General features: G+C 40.7%; 1 protein-coding gene across 1 annotated transcript; it reads right to left on the reverse strand.

Moving 5' to 3' along the window:
* Window positions 1–4,200: 4,200 nt before the first annotated feature.
* On the reverse strand, window positions 4,201–5,193 carry LOC149234322 (uncharacterized). The gene has a single exon (XM_089368229.1). It carries the CDS (start codon window positions 5,191–5,193, stop codon window positions 4,201–4,203), a length of 993 nt encoding a protein of 330 aa, XP_089224355.1.
* Window positions 5,194–18,127: the final 12,934 nt, after the last annotated feature.

Consider the following 18,127-nt stretch of genomic DNA (forward strand, 5'->3'; position numbering starts at 1 on the left):
TACATTAAGCATTGGTGGAAGGGTAAACGGCATACAAAAAAACCTGAGCTCGAGCTGAGAACTGGAGCTGGGCTGAGCCCGCGACTATTCATCTGAGTCTTCCTCCGAGTCTTCTGGATAGATCTAGTATTCACCTTCTGGTGGAGGTCCCCAGTCATACTTGGCCTTGCCCTTTACAGGTGCCGGTTGAGAGGCTGGTGGAACAGCTCCTGGCTCGGATTGTGCCCCAGCTTTTTCCTCAGTAGCTTTGGAACTCTCTGCATGCTGAATTGGGGCATGGGGTAGCTCCCCTCCCGTAGGATGAATTGGGGCATTGGGTTGCTCCCCCCCTTCTTCTTTCGCCTCTTCCATGAATAATATTGAAACATGAGCTTGAATGCTTGAATTACCTTGGGCATTGCTGACAGAGAAAATCGCTGAGCCAAACGCTGGTAGCGGAGCAGCTCCTGGGTTCTGTGGCCGGGCATCCATGAATTGCTGCGATTGGATGGGGTTGGCTTCCTCCACCGTATGGCATAGACAGCGGCAGCAATTTGACGAGGGATTGACAGGGGGGCGTGAGGTTCCTCCTCTTCCGGTGCCGCGTCGACTGAAGGGCCTCTGTCTTGGCGGCATGACTTCCAAACGACCAGCACTTCCTTTCGCTACTTTTTCACCGTTCCAGTGAGCCTGAAGGTGGCTTCGTGTTCCCTCTCTGAGCCTTGAAACCCAGAGACCCACCTCCTCAATTCGAACAGACAAACATTCCCCATTCTCTCCAGTCTTATGCTACGGTTGTTGGCATTGGTTCTGGTGCGCCATGACTCGCCTCTGCCACTGCGTCTAAGGCTCATCTGAAACCATAAATGGCTGTCCCTTCGCTCTATTTCTCTCACGCTCGCTGGCCAGGGCGGCGTAGAGCATTTAAGGTGAAGTTTACGCTTGAGCCCGCCCATGTAAACCATGTGGCGTACTACCCTCCCCTAACGTGGCACCCGCATCCGGGAGAGCGCTGTCATTTTGGATAAGCTTGTTCAGCTCCTGGGCTTGAGCATTGTTTGAGATCACTGTTGGGCCTCCTATGAGGAGTGTATGGTTGTGTTCTGCCCCTATGTTGGCAAGAAGGTCGGCGACTTTGTTGCCTTCTCTTTTTGTGTGAGAAAAAGAGATTACCCTGTCACTGCGTAGGGCTAATTCAATTGCTTCTAAGCGTGCTGCCAGTCGCCAACTGTTTGTGATTCTTTTCGCATGAGAGCCATTCTGCAATCTCTTGGCCATGTTTATAAGGATCTGGGAGTCTCCTTCCACGATCAAGGGCTGCAATTGGAGATTTTCAGCTAGGAGGAGCCCTTGCCATAGTCCTTCGATTTCCGCTGAATTGTTTGTATCCCAGCCCAGGGATCCCAAAAATATCTTCAGTGGTGTGCCTTCATGATTTCTGAGGATACCTCCATAGCCTACTCTTCCGGGATTGCCCTTGGAGGCTCCATCAAAATTGAGCTTATAAGAGTATTTTGGTGGAGCACTCCAGGTATCTGTGCTTGAGTCACTGCTGGTGGAAGTACTGATCCTTTGTTGGGGTTGAGAGATATTCAGTGGCCAATTGCTTAATATACCTATCTCATTATCCAGCGTGGGGAAATCTTCCTTTGTCCAGGAGTGGAGGTTCAGCGTTTCGCTTAGATTCCCACAAAGTTTTATCCAAACCTCCTCGATCCGAGTGCTCTGATTTTTAAAGATCCGCTTATTCCTTTCTTTCCAAATGCTCCAGGATATGAGGCCCGGTAAGAGATTCCACAAGCCATTGAGGAGTTCACTCTTGTAAGGGTTCTGCGTCCAGTGCCTGAGAGATTCAATGATGTCGTCGTGTGTTCTGCACCTTCTTTGGCATCTGAAGCCCGCCTTTTCCCAAAGTTGACTAGCTAGAGGGCATGTATCCAGAAGATGATGAAGCGTTTCCTCATTATGGCCACAGTTGGGGCATCGCGAAGGTCCATGAAAATTCCTTCTTCTCAGTTTATCCCAAGTAAGGATTCTTTTGTGGCTGACAAGCCATAAGAAGTAAGAGATCTTGGGCCATGAACCGAAGTTCCATATTTTGGTCCAAATGGGATCCGGGTGGGTATTGTTGTTGCAGAGAATCTTATAAGCTTCTGAAGTGGTGAAGTCCCCTTTTGGGCGATATCCCCATCTTAGTATGTCGGCCTCTTCATTGTATCGAATTCTTCTTTTGTCCAGCTCCCTTTCTAGAACCCCTGTATTCTGCAGATTTGTGGTGGTGGCCCATTGATTTCCAAGTTTCCACTCCCTGAATCCATGTTCCATTACTGGCCTCCAGTAGTAGTGTATCTTTTCCTGCTGCTGCTCCTGTTTGACGTGTTCCAAAGATATATGGATGGTGTGACAGAGCTTTGGCATCTGATTCCAAGCATCTGTCCAGAACCTTGCTGTTTGCCCATTTCTTACTTCCCAAAAGCTGTGTTGCTGTATTAAGTGATAGTGCTGTTTGGTTGCATTCCAAACAAGCGAGCCTTTCTCCCATGGGATGAAACGGATGAGCTCCTCCTGGGGTCTATTGTTAGCATACTTAGCTGTCCAGAGCTTGGCCCACGGCTTGTCCGGGTTAGTGATCCATTGCCACCAGATTTTAGCACACATGATGGCATTACTGTGCTCCGGATCCCGCAACCCAATACCTCCTTTTTCTTTTGGCTGGCATACTGTTGGCCATTTGACTAGGGCCCATTTCTTATTAGTAGCCGTTCCTCCCCAGAGAAAGCTGCGTTGAAGCTGCCTTATTCTCTTCAAGGCCCATTTGGGCGCTGCAAGAATTGAAAATAAGTATAGCGGCATGGCTTGAAGCACGGATTTAATGAGCACAACTCTACTGGCTAGATTGAGAGATCTATGCGTCCAAGAGTTGAGACGGGATTCCAATTTCTCTATGAGAGAGCACCAAGCAGAGTGCTTAAGAGCGGAGGCTGTAAGGGGGGCTCCGAGGTACTTTGAGGGGAGGGAGGCGCTCAGGAATCCAAGGATGCGAATGATGGCAGTTTTTACAAGGGGAGGCGTATGGAAAAAGAAAATTTGCGATTTGGAACAATTTACATCCATGCCTGAAGCTTCAGCAAAGTCAGAGAGTAAGGATTTGAGGTGGGCAGCTTCCTGGGCTGAAGGGTAGCCAAAAAGCATAGTATCGTCAACAAATTACTGATGTGAAGTGGCTAGGGTGCTGTGAACAGAGATACCCTTGAGCTGGTGGGATTGGAGAGCTTGCTTGATGTGACGACCTAGTCCTTCTGCCATGAGTACGAAAAGGAAGGGAGATAGGGGGTCCCCTTGCCTAATTCCCCTTGAGGGTTTGAAAGGCTTGGAAGGGAAGCCATTTACTAGGATGGAGAACTGAGACGAGTTTATTAGACTCATAACCCATCGAATCCACATTACACTGAAACCAAAAGCTTTTAACATTTGCTGTATAAAGGTCCAGCTGAGTTTATCGAAGGCTTTTGAAAGATCAAGTTTAAGAAGCATACCTGCCTTTTTGGATTGGTTGAGGGAGTGGATGATTTCATGCGTGAGAAGAATGCCATCCAAAATTTGTCTGCCCTCCACATAGCCTAATTGTTCCTGGGATATGAGCAACGGTAGCAGAGGCTTCAGCCGATTAGCTACTACTTTGGAGATGACTTTGTATATAACATTACAGAGCGCAATCGGCTGATATTTATCAGGCGTGATGGCTTCCTTCTCCTTGGGGATCAAGGCTACAAACGTTGTGTTGAGAGCTTGTAACATCCAGTGGAGGCCTCTCGATTCTTCCACCATTTGCCATACCTCTTGTTTGATCAGCTCCCAGAATGTGTGAAAGAACGTGGACGTAAAACCGTCAGGCCCCGGTGCTTTTCCTTCTTTGAGCTGGAACATAGCTTCATCTACCTCCTGAGGCGTTACTGGGCGAAGAAGGAGTTCATTGTGTTCTTCCTTGACGATTCTGGGTACGTTGCTGGTGATTTTTTTGATTGCGATTCTCCTGTCGCCTTCGGGCTCCTGTAGGATCTGATTGAAGTGATTGCGTAGTTCGGCTTCGATCTCCTCATGCTTTTCTAGCTTTTCGCCTCCTTGCTTCTGGATGAAAGGGATATTATTGTGCATTCTTCTATGTATTGTGGTTCTATGGAAGAATTTCGTGTTGCGTTCTCCTTCCCTCAGCCATTTTATTTAGGATTTTTGCTTCCAATACACCTCCTCCTGCTTCTGCCTTTCCTGGATTTGACTATGGAGGCGTCTTTCCTGTTCTAAGGTCCCTTCCGTGTGCCCTTCTGTGATTATTTTTTGATGGAGGTCTGTTAGTTCTATGTTGAGGGACTGCTGAGCTTTGAAGATGTCTCCAAAGGTTTCTCTATTCCATCTCTTTAGGTGGCCTTTAAGGTACCTGAGTTTCTGCTGAAATTGATACATCATGGATCCTTCTGGAGGAGTGAAGGAGGTCCAAATGGATTTTACTAAGTCTTTGAACTCAGGGTGTGTGAGCCAAAAACCTTCAAAGCGGAAGGGTCTTCGCATTTGATCCCCAGGTCGTTGCCATTGAAGGGCTATTGGCCAATGGTCCGAGCCCACATGCTGGAGAATAGCTGCTGAGAAGTCTCCTCCCAAGTGAATCGCATTGTCTGAGATGAGGATGCGATCAAGTTTGGAGGTGATATGATGCTTTCCCGCTCTACGGTTGCTCCAGGTGAACGTACCATTGCAGAACGACATATCTATGAGGGAGGCATTTTGTATGAAGTTCTTGAAGTGGGTGGTTTCTTGCTCTAGTTTATTTCTCCCACCTTTCTTTTCCTCTAGCTTCATAATCATGTTGAAGTCGCCCCCAATAATCCATAGAGGGAACCTTCTGTTGTTGTTTAGTGCCTCTATGGTGTTGAGAAGTGCTATTTTGCTCCCAGTGTCCTGTGGGAAGTACACATTTGAGAGGTTGCCATGAACATTCGTGCCCAGAATATGGAAAGCCGCCTGTATTAGATGGTGGGTGGCATTGAAATCTAAGAGTTCTATTGCTTGTTCATTCCATGCGATAGCTAACCCCCCGGATGCTCCAGAAGCGTCTACTGCCACTGAGCGGCAACCTGGCCATGCCTTCTTGAGGATACTATCTATGGTGTTGCTGTTACATTTTGTTTCCTGGAGGAAGCAGATTTGTGGCTTCTCCATTCTAAACATGTTTTTCAACATTCTTCGTTTCCCTGGGCTGTTGAGCCCTCTTAAATTCCAAGAGACTAACTTCATTGATCACTATTTACAGTGGGTTTGTAATACTTTGTCAGTTTCGCATACCTTCCAGAGTCTAGCAGGAGCCTCCCGAGCTCAATGGTTCTCTGCAGATCTATTTTTCTTCCTATCTTCTTAGATTCTTTTGGTGGTTGGCCTCCATCCCATAGGCTTCTGGGTTGGATCCCTAATTGTTGCTGCTGAAAAGCTCTTGAGATGACTACCTCCAGCGTGTTGAGTTGGGATTCAGAGATGTTGTCATAAGCTTCTGTTTTGCATGCTAACTCCAGCTCTTGAATCTTTAGGCCTTGCAAGTCGATGCTCTCAGGTTCTTCCTCCATAGGTTTCACCTGATTACCTTCTTCCTCGTAAGGTTGAGTGCTTGAGGGCGGATCCATCGGGCTTCCCATTTCCATTTCCTGGTCCTTCTCGGCCAAAACTTTCTTAGCTCCCCCAGGAAAATCTGGGGTGGTTTCCGGGGTCCTTCGGGAGGGGGAGGATGGCGGTGGTGGAGGGGGTGCAGAGGAAGATGGCTGGGAGGGGCGGGGCTCCGAAGTCGTGGGCACATCCTCTGAGGAGTTAGCTAGTATTTCAAAGCTATTCTTAGAAGCTTGACCGCTGGTGTTATTCTGCTGGGCCTTTTGCCCACTGGTGGCCTTCTTGTGCGCACGCCTCCTACTGGGGGCTTTGATGAACCCGTCTTGAGTGGATGTGGCTGAGGGATTCTGAGACGCTACTGTGGCATTCAGAGGACAATCCCTGAATAAGTGACCAAGAGCATGGCATCTCCTGCAGCGGAAGGGCACATGCTCATAGTCCAGGGGCTCGATCCATTCTTCATCCCAGTGGGAGAGCGTTATCGATTCTGGTAGTGCTTCATTCAGCCTTATGAAAACACATATGCGGGCGTATGAGATGAATCTGCATGTTTTGGTTTCTTCAGCCGTTCTGATGTATTCTCCCACTCCATTTCCAATCTTCCTGAGGGTTTCCTCGTCCCAGTATTCGTCGGGAAGCCCATACATTCGAATCCAAACTGGTGCCCAGGTTAGGTCCTCCTTGTCCGGGTTAAATCTGGGTATCCAATCTCGCATGTACAGACCTGCTGCATTGAAGAAATGAGGCCCTGTTCCCAGTACTCTGAGTTTGTCTTCAATGCAGTAGAAGATAACTGTGAAGAAACCCTTCGGTCCTAATTGCAACAGGACATCCCCTTTTGGTTTCCACTTGGCAGCAATCCATCCATATAGGGCTCTTTCCGTAGGCCAGAAGCCTATGAACTTCCCTATGATGGCGTGTTCTTTCATGAACTCGATTCTAGCATTTATCAGGTGTCTCGGTAATTCTATTCTTGGCCTTTCAGCAGCTACTGGTTTGCAGGTTGCTGAGGTGACCTTTGGCGATTCCTCCTTGTTTTTTTCCCCCTTGTCCTGAGAGCCGCTGGCTTGGCCATGAGGATCTCCTGACTTCTTATTCTCTTGCTGTGGCGTACTTCCTTTATTCAAAATCTCCCTGTTGATCGAGCCAAACAGGAAATCATTGTCCGGATCGTGCTGCATTGGGGAGGGCTCTGATGCCCCCCTGCGGCGGCTCCATGGTGTCTGACTAGCGCGGTTTTGGTTCTCTTTTCGCCCAGAGATCCGATTTGGTGTGGGTACAGGTCCTGCGTTCGACAGTCTGCGCCGTCACGGGTTGCAGAAAAAACCCTAATCGCTTCCTGCAGAAAAAACCCTTAAATATTTAATGTATAAGTAAATATTAAATAATATGGAAAATAAAATATTTTTAAAAATAGTTTTAAATTTTAATTTTTTTTTTGAGTTTTGAGAATAGTTGAGATATTTTTTTAATTTAGAGAATATTTTATTTTTATTATAAAAAGAAGCACACCATTTTTCTAATTTAAAGAATATTTTATTTTAATTTTAAAATGGACATTTTAAACCATAATAGATCCACCTTAACCACAATTTACTTAGAGTGGAGGGATCAAATGTCATTATATACAAAACTCCTTTTAGAATACAAAACTTGAAAAAAAGTTTTACAAGTCAAGATATTTAATCTTTTTTAGTGCTTTATAAAGCTATGATTAAGATAGATCTAAATTCCTAAATGTAAACACCAACAAACAAAAAAAAGATTGTCTTTCGTAGAGGGTATATTAGCACGTATAAAACATACACACATCAACCATAATAGTGTAAACACAACAAATTTATGCAACAAGAATCATCAACTTTTATTAATCAATCAAATGAATGAAAAATTATGCCTTCAAGCAAGTGATACCTCCTCTCCAACTTACAATCGTAGTCTCCCCATAGAGATGGTCTCTAAGCACCCAAACAGTATGGAAATCTCTCTCACAAGTTTCAAAATTTTCAACTAACTCTTTTCTGCTTGACATGAACATATTATATAGGGTTTTTGCATTCTTCATGAGGATGTATCTAGACATCTAGGTCCTTCAGAAGTTAGGAAACTTCAATAATAATTGATCCCTAGCCAATTCATGAACAAGTAAGTTGAGCTAATCTCCTCGAGAATGAAAAAATATAATAGTTTTATCAGACACATAAGTTGTAAAAGTGAAAGACGTGTCCTTAAAATCAATTGTACACTGTAAACCAGAGTCTGGGTGTAGGTTGTCAGTGTAAGACTAGAATCTTCACTATAAAAGAGGCAAAAACAAGAGGGAAATATATTCATATTAGGAAACAAGTCAAAGGTATCTCATATTGACTTAATGAGGGTAAAATAGGATATAACAGATGCCCCCTAATGCATTAGGTTAGAAGAGAAATTGATGGCAAAAATGCATTACAAAAATATAGAGCTCAAAATGGAAGGAAGGAGTTAGGACTGAAGAGTTGAATTAGGGGAACTAAAATGTTGAAGTCTCAACCATTCTAATATCATCCCTGAGTCAAGCCTACCCATGCTTGGTCATAAAGAGAAACTAGGCATGATTGCCACCAACTATACATTATTAATCCATGACACAAAATGCTAGGAAGGTCAAGAGGAATAAATAGTGGATCCATGTGACAAACCAAAATATCATATCCACCAACAAATACAATCTAATGTCACACTATACATTAGTAGGATTATGGAAACATAGAAGAGAGGTTCCCCAAATAGTCCTCAAAGTATATAAAATGATACATAACTCCAACATAGCTTGGGAAGGGTGCCATATAAGAGTGAAATGTCCTTAACCCATGGTCTTCTACACAACCTTGATGGTATGAATTTAGAACATGCAAATAGATGTGATGATGTCGAGCATGGTAGGAACTTATTTATTAAGGGTGATTGAGGTATATTGTTCACATATGCAAGGGGACCCACCAATGATGAATATGGACTGAAGCTACCTAGCACAGTCCACTAAGTTTGAATAAAGGAGTTGACATTGAACACTCATGGACTTGATCAATCAAGGTTTAAAGAGGTAAACCCACTTTCGATCATGAGGAAGCCTACCACTAAGGTCTGCAAGCTCCAAGGTACTACTAGTTCCTAGATCAAGCTCCTGGATAATGAGCTGAAGTCGAAAGGAGAAGATCTATTGAAGGATGGTCTTAATCTATCCGCCATCAATAGACATGGAACATATCAAAATATGATGTGAACGAATGAAGTCATGAGGTATAGAATGGCCAACACAAAAAGGTTAACAACGATTGCAAATGGGCAACTGAGGCTAAGACTTTCCTTGAACATATAACGACATGGCACAATAGTGACTTGGAAACATTACCTAATGAGAACCACATGATATTGTGCAACAACATAGGAGACATTAAAGCATGATCCATTAGTGGCAGGAAGAGTAACCAGTTAGAGGAGTAGACAAACTCATATGTATGGTACAACTCCTAGGAAAGCAAAAACTTAGCTATGAGGAAATGATGCAAACAGGTGCCATGTTTAAGGGTGATGTGACTGACACTACTGTTTTTCCTGATCACTCAAGTAAATGATATCCCTTTCATTTTATCTTTTTATTTTCTTTCACAGTTAATGAGCATGAAAGAGAAGACAAGTAAGTTCAATAGTTACTTTTTTTTTCATTTCTAATGAGCCCAAAAAAAATAGATAAAAATATGATCGGTGTATTTCAAGTTTTAATGATCATAAGAAGGAAAAAAAGGAAGCTCGTCCTAGAGAACCGAGTGGTATGAAGGGTAGAAACTTGTTCCTAGTTGACAAAATTGTCCTAAGCATAAGGAAGCAAAGAGGCTAGCAAAAAAGACCAATAATGTGACAGTGGTGGTGAAACGTAACCAAGGCTTCTAAGCATGCATAAATGAGGCTAAAATGTAGTAGCAATCATAAAATATAGAAAAAAGGTGGAAGCCTCCTAGGGTAAGGCCAGAAGATGATGAAGAAGAGTGAATGAGGCTTCAATTTTAAGTCATGGAAAGACAAAAGGAGTGATTCTAGGATGGGAATATAATGCTTCATGGACACCAATATGGAAAACATGTTCTCATTTAGGAATCCATGTATAGGAAAGTTCTATTGGCATTTTACGACGTGAAAAAAGAGATAGGTTAATATCAAAAATTGATGGGGTTTGTAACTAATGCACAATGAAGATGGAAATCATCATCAATAAATCAATAAAAGGGGCAGGGAAATACCTACCCCTAGATGTCAAGTTCAAGAATGAGACACCTAAGGTCCATTGAATGTCACAATAAAAGAACCACCTTATCCTGTAAAAACCATCCAAAAACGCTTTACCCATGGTTAAATCATATAATGAAAGAAATAAAACATGGTTTAAGTAAAAACAAGACCATATTTTTTTTATTTTTTGTTTTCTATATTTTTTATATTTTTGGAATATATGATGTACTAGAAAAGTGCTCACATAACAAAACAAACAAAAATTAAAATGCATGTGTACAGGGCACACCATAATCTAGTAGGTCAAGTTAATTTGTGCCCACTACTAGGCACAAGCCAATAATTCCCGTACATGAACTCATGAGGTATTGTGGGTACCACATTATGCACCATGATGGCTCATGCCATAGAAATTTTAATTTCCATATTCTAACGGTTGATGATTCCAGGAAAATCCTAGAACCATATCGTTATCAGGAACAACCTAAGGGCATAAAAGGTGAGTGGTCCCCTGAGCCAATGCAACTCCTTGACAATATTTATCAAGATATAAAGGGGGCACAAGGAATTCATAAATGAGATGATGTCATTTGGACAATCCATTGGCAAGTTTAGTATAAAAAACCCAAGACTTGACTTGGTCCAAAGGTGGCACTTCCATGGACGGCCTAGAAAACGCCCCATTGGTCTGACTCAATATTTACTTTACCAATCTCTACCATTCATGAGTTGGAGATATTAGACACAATCTATTTCACTCATCAGCCCTAGCCGAGCATGTAGAGAAAACAAAACGCCATGTCTGCATTGAAGAATCCAAAGTCATTGCCAGGGTCGATCACTTCCACCATATGAAGCTTAGGGAAACGATTGAGATTGAAAGGCATGCCAAAAATATTAATAGGGATGATGATTGAAAATTAAGTAAGAGATGGATTCCGACTCTCACTTCTTGATTTCTCCATCTCCTCTCCTTGGTTATTTTTATTTTATTTGTTTCTATTGTTTTCTTCATTCATTTTATGCATGAGTCTTTTTTCGTGCTTCCTCCTTTTTATTCATTTTATGTATCTACTTTGTTTCCCCTCTTAACCTTCATTTTTCTGAATTCTATAAAATTTGAGTCTTTCTGTAACTTTTATTTTGCGCTTTATTATTATTAGTAGGTCTCTTAATATATCTAATAAATGTATATAACTTTTTATATTTAATTTTAATTAGTAACCTCTTTTTCATTTTTATATTTTGATTTATAAAACAATTTTGTTAGCTTGAGTTCTATACCTTGATCTTAGGTATATATTTGGATTAAGGTAGGCCCGTAATTTTTTATATATATTGATAATATCTAATTAATTATTAAAACATTAAAATAAAATATTTATTAAAAAATAGATCTAAAGACTTTGACATAATATTTCACTTACCTTATTCATTGAAATAATGAATAAAATATTTTATAAAAGTTAGTTTTAAACAAATATATATTATTTTAACACTTTAATCAATTATTAAAATTTAAATAATATTTATTTATTCCTAACAGCTAGTTTCTAAACAAATATATAATATTTTAATTATTTTATATTTATTTTTATTCCTAAGAGCTAGTTTTTAACCAAATATATTTTATTATTTTAATAAATAACTTCCTACCTCTAATAATTAATAATATTTTATTTACCTTATAAACTAATTTAACTAATTTACCAATGACTAGTTTTCGAGTGCTAATTCTGGGCAATGATGCATCCATACTATTTATTCCTTAGGATCGATTGATTATTCACCTTGTCCTGAGGATGGACCACATTAGTTTGTTAGAAACATGGACCAAATCCTGATTATGTGATTAATTTGAAAGACATATATCTACAAAAGAATAAAGGAATCAAGAGGTATAGTATATGTTAGATTAACAATAGGATTCATGACCTCCAAGATAATTTTCCAAGAAAAAGAATCAACATCGAGGGAATGACGTGGAATAGGTGAAGTGATGGCTCATGTGGAAAAAGAATCTTGATCATATTCAATATTGGGATGGAATTCATGACCAAAATTAGGAGATACTAATGGGACTACCAGAGAGGAAATATATTCTGCTAAAGGTGGCATATTCTCACCATACAGGCCTACATCCAAAGGAGGAGGCACCACTCAAGGGTTAGGAGACTGATGGGGTCCAATGGTGCTACAAGACACCTTATGAATAGGAGCAACTAGATAAGAAGGAGCATCAGATGGGGGTAATAGAAAGAAACCAATAAGTGATTGGATTTTAGACAATCCCACAATAACACTTTCTTAAGTTGAAGGGCTATCTCCAACGAATGGCACAAAAGTTCCTGTAGTGGTATAATTTATTGTGACACAAAGTAGTCTAACTAATTGATTATGACAATATTTCCTTCATGAGGAAAGATAAGCACCCATAACACCCAAGACACAAAAAATATCATAGCCTAGAACCAACTCTAGCTAAGGAGAAGATTATAATCTAAGGGAGCATTAACAACTTCAACATCCACAGTCATGATTTTCCCGCCTGACTTGATGGAAAATGAAGGAAGAACACCCTAAGGCACAAAGGTATGACCATCAAAGGCTTGAAAGGTAGTGCTTAACTTGATGAGTGCTAGAGAACCAATAGTTATCTAGAATGACATAGACATAACACAAGTAGAAGAACATTCTTCCACAAGTGTGTGGAATATCTCATATTTGAAAACATGCAGCAAGATATGCAAAGCGACCTAATGAGTGAGTATAAAACGAAGGGTGTCAATGTCAAATGTTATAAAACTTGACTTTTAGGGGTTGACCCTACCAATAGAATTTAACAAGGCTTTATGTTTCATAGGACATCTCTGCAAAACCTTTAGAGTAGACATTGCAAAATATTCTTGGGTTGAATCTTCAACAATACTATAATGTTAGGTAGCCCATGCATTGGGATTATGTTTTGACTTATGGATAACACCCTTAGGTGGGAAAAATACTACTCCAAAGTCTTATCTAATGTGAGAGGTCCATTAGGTGTAGTAGGGATGATTGAGTCCTTAGAAAGATCTAAACTCAATATCATTGTAAGGCTTAGCTCTCGTAGACAATTTAACTTGCTCAATATAGATGTGGACAGTTTCATATTCTCCAAGAAGATTATGTTACCCCAAATTGTCCCTAAGTGGAGGTAGAGGATCTTGCAAAACCATTTACTATTGTGGTTGGGTGGGGAATAGATGAGTCAATGCAACCGATTGTTGGGTGGCTACCAATGATGTAAGAAGACGGTGAAATTCATCCATATGTGGGCACTTGTGAGTCAAATGATATACCTAAATAATATTAGAAGGAATCATAACCTTAGGATGTATCTCATTTATGTCTCCACCTTGGTTGGGTTGGGTTTGAGTGGCTTCCTAAGTAGGTTTAAAGTTATTCTTTTGTTTTTTCTCTCTTTTTCCTGCGAGGTTGCTAAGGATTCTTTGGTGTTTTTGACATCACTATGAGAACCTTAGCCATGTTCTTAGAAGACTGTACTTATTGAGAACTTCATGAACTTGTTGGGGCTTGGAATGCAACAATCAATTTCCCTATTTGAGCATCTAATTGGATCATAGCATCAAAGGAAATGGAACCGACGACATCATCAAAATGTGGTACCTGTTTGGGTTGTTAATGATTAGTAGAAGGTTGAGGAGTGTTAGGAATGACATCATATAAAGTGCTAGGCTAAGAAAAAATAAAATAAATATGTTGAGCACGTAGAAGTCCTGCCCTTCAGTAGCTTCCCCATCCAGATCTACATCCTTGGAAATAGGTGGTAGAAGGTATTGGGTAAAATAATATTTAAGTACCATCAAGGTGTTTTGTGTTAAATAACCTCTTGCGTCTCCTCTACTCATGTATATGATCATAAGTGTGAGTAGAGTTATCATGTTTAAATGTGGACAAGAGGTAAACCCCTAGATCTTTTCGTGAAGGTAACTGAAAATGGTTCAATATGTATGGGCCAAGGAAACATACTCACTATAGGATGCCCTATCGAGTTCAATGTACCATTTAGCAACATCATTGGTTAGGGTCCATTTGAAAACATGAAACTTCATAGAATCATCCACCAAAGAATTTGAAGAACATCATAAATGGTGGGTGGTGATATGTGTTGATGGATTTTCTCCCAACTTTCCTTTGAACTTAGGAATATCAGAATGTAGTTTGTCAAGAATTAGTGGCCGACTAGGATCATTGCATATGGTGTCATTTGCGAGTTTATCCAAATTTGAAAAATCAAGGGATGTTATAAATGGAAGTTGATGTTGATTAAATGGATTAGGAGGTAAAAAAGTGTCCCTACGATGGATTGTATGCCACTCCACCATAGCATAATTAATGGAGGATGAATATGGACCAAGGTTGTACTTCATCCTAGTAAATTGAGTTCTATGGCCAAGAGATGTGGTGAAAGGATATTTGTTTATATAGATGAATTAATATGTTATTGAAAAAAATTATATGATAATGGAAAAATGAAAGAACATGAAAGAAAGGAGGGAATAGATACTCAACAAATTATTAATTCACGTTTATAAGAAAATTATTAAATTTTTTCTATGTTGTTCATGCAATCCAAAGATCGATCACCACTACGTCTATTGAATATTTTACCAGACAGATCCACCTTAAGAGGTCACTTCCTTCTGGATCAACCACAAATATTTTATAACTAGATCTCACACCATTTGGAGTAAGGTCCCCAATCGGGAAATAAGATTGGTTTATGTTAGGGTCCTAGGGTCTAGGGATCAAAGTGTCTTTTCCTCTTTCTATTCATTTTGGTAGTTTGTATGTCAGTTTAGCCTATGAATCATTGATTTCATAGTTTAAAGGGTCATTGTCTACGGTTACTGCAAGTTTTTCATGTCATAAAGGGGCCTTTAAATACAAAATTAAATTTGAGAGAGTTTAAAGTCCATGAGAGGGTCATAAGGTCATATTTCCAAATCTATACTCATGTAGAGAAAATGAGTCATTGAGGGTTCAAGGGGTCATTTCATGGGGTTTCATTTATCACAAGTCAAGACCATGACAGTCAGGTTCCATTAGTTAAAGTTCTATCGGTTTGTTAGTGGTGTCCATCATATCCCCATGTCACTATTCACAATTCATAATTCACCCTTATGTACTCCTTCCATGCGCCATTTGCCATCATATATTCCCTTCATTCACATTTTATCATCATGACACCCCTCAATTCACATCTCATCATCATGCCATTACACCCCATAAATTCATAATTCATCATCATAATTCATAATTCATGTTACCATACCCCACTTTACTCAAATTTCATGTTCATTTCAAAACAAGACATAGGAAGGTGCAAAATTTCAAATTTTTTGAAGCCATCCTCTTTCTCTCTCCATTTGCAACTCGCGCTCTGAGAGGTTTTGATATGTTGCATAGAAGAAGGTTGAAAGTATAGCATAGGATTGAAGGAATGTTACAGGAAGGTCGAATGGAAGGGTTGTTTTGGTGGAATAAGGTTGTTGTGCAACTGCAACGAAAACTCTAAGCCACACAGTCGTTGCGCAACTGCTGCGCAAACTGAGAACAACCATTATGGATGTATACAAGCATGGAGGGAAGCACTAAAAGGGTGATAAATCATCACCAGGTAATCTCAAGCACATATGCACACTCAACCTTGCACAAAACCATCTGAAACCATATCAACCATGGAGGTATGCTACACTCTACTGTGCAACTTCCTCTGAAATTGACTGTTTTGGTTGTCCTTTTAAAACATGTTTCTGACCAAATGGAAATGAATTTTAAAAAATGAAAAGAGTTTTTTTCCAAGAAATGGAAAAATAACAAAAAACTACTTTAGTTTATGCACATGTTTTATTGTTTTGGAGATATGAAACACTCTTGGAGGCTTATTGTTCAAAAAAAAAAATTTGCATTTTCCTCTTGTTTCAGCCATTCTTTTTTAGGACTTTTTCTAACGGAAGGAAGTGAATATGTTGGATTGATCGACCCTAGCCCCAGTTCAACTTTAATTAGCGAAGAAAATCCATAAACTAATGGCCCTTTTGGAATCAATCCACAGAGCGCAAACTGAAGTCTCACCCAAAGCAGTATGGGGGAATGTAGGAACCAAGTTTCCCCACCCTGAGATAGTTCTGATGTCGTTTTATACCCTAACCCTTCCTGCGTACATACCTATACTTCCTTTAGGTATTATCAATGTACTTCTCTTATTTGGATTTGAAACCTTCATGAAGGTCTCCGATCAGCCTTCACGGACACTAAATAGTCAATTCAGATGCTTACGCGCCTTTGTAACTACTCTTACTTTTGTGTCTACCCAGATTAGCTTAAGTATTGGTTAACTTCAACATGAATTATGATTATCTTCGCGTAAACATATATTATTACTTGCATTCATATGACAAAGTAAAATACAGAGATTCACCATCAATATAGCATTAAATCATAAACCTAGTATTCAACATAACTTAACTACAAACATTCATAAAAAAAGTAAAATAGATCATATGCAAATATATCCAGAATAATTCTCTTTATTGATGGTTTAGATCTCCAGTATAGACTCTAACTTCCTTGCGCACATAGCTGCAAGGGTCTGTGCACTTAGCTGTGGACTTCTATCCTAGGCCTTTGCGCACTCAGCTGCAAAGCCTCTTCCTATGCTAAGACTCTTCGCTGTTAGCTCTCACAAACCCATTAAATTAATCAATTACCAAAAACTTACTAAGAATTGAGCTACCTTAGACTCTTCTAAGACTCCTTTTTATACATTCCCATGGTTCACGGACCAAGGTTGAATCTCTTCAAGCTGACACAAGCTATTTAAACTAAGGGTGGAAACCCTTTTTGACTATTTACATCTTCATGCTCCATGACCAAAAAATGCGGATAATTTACATTCTTCATGCAAAACTTCGGTTGTTAGCCCCAAAACTTGGGCTTTTAACCCCAAAATCGACCCTAGGGGATCTGTTCCCAATAGGCCTCTAACACAAATCTAGTGACTCGCCCCAAGTCTCTCATTCCGTGCAGAGATCTTATCGTGAAGACCTCCTAGCTCCACCTTTACGAATACAACCTCGGCGATACACTGCGTCGCTGCCTTCTTAGCCTACTCGACCAATTGCTCCATTGTTGGTACTCTGCTATTTGCCTGTATTTTCAATTGTGTCACCTGTAGACTAGCCAATTTCTCTTCAATGGAGGCAGTGAGTACATAGGCTTCCTCTAGCCAAGGCCCCAATCTGGCCTTCAGTACTGCCTCCTTGCACTGAGATGCATCCACTTGTTCCTTTAGTGCCTTTGCTTCCTATAGCTTTTCCAACCTCTGCGTGATGGCGATGGTGTGTGTCATCACTTTGACCTCGTCGTACCTCTACTACAGCTCTCGTGCCTCAGTTTCTAGTCTTTGAAGGTTGGGATCTTCCTGCAGATTGGTAACTATGTCAAGCGCTTGCTCGAAGAGTGTAGTGCAATCCTTCACTGTTGCATCAATAGCTACAATGACATCTCTGACAGTGGTCTTGCGCTGCTCTCTGACTTCTGGTGGAGTTAAAGGTTGGGTCCTCAACTCAAGTTCCGTGATATTAAGGTTCCATTCAAACTGAAACTTAACCAACTTTGTTCGTGCCTCGTGCACACCTACAGTGCGATTTCGGATCCTTGCTTTGACTGGCGCATCTTCGAGCATGTTCAGCTCTTGAATATTCCGACATGCATCAGTTGCAAAAGCTGTTGTGTGCTCATTCTTGTCTTTTATCTTCTTAAGAAGATCAATTGCGAACTATTTTTCGACGAACATCTGTGCATTGTTCACCTTCTCCTCACTGATAACGTTTAAGGCGCGCTGTTCCCGAGCCCATATTTCTGCGATCACACCATCCAACAGGGTGTGTGTGAAGGGCTTCACTTAGAAGCGCAACCAAGTTTAACTCGACTTTCTTGATGGCACTGACAGTAGCCCTATCAGCCTCTACTTCTATGGTCAATGCTCCATCCAGCAACACGACAACCCAGGGATCCATTGAGTGGACCATCTCTGTTACATCTAAGGTTCTGAACACCAAAATGCTCGACGCTGCATTGCCCTGCTTTATAGTGGTTTTCACTTGAGTAGCGTGGATTTGTAGCTTGCACAGACCCGTTTAAATGTTGACCAAGGCCTCTTTCTGCT

Source organism: Pinus tabuliformis, chromosome 8 (genome assembly GCF_031772625.1).
Source record: "Pinus tabuliformis cultivar Carrire ecotype Pingquan chromosome 8, CPIR1, whole genome shotgun sequence".
In the NCBI taxonomy this organism is placed as follows: Eukaryota; Viridiplantae; Streptophyta; class Pinopsida; order Pinales; family Pinaceae; genus Pinus; species Pinus tabuliformis.

Bases quoted from the DNA above. Each gene is read 5' to 3' on its own strand.
- LOC149234322 (XM_089368229.1), bottom strand. From the start codon at position 5,193: ATGGAGAAGCCACAAATCTGCTTCCTCCAGGAAACAAAATGTAACAGC.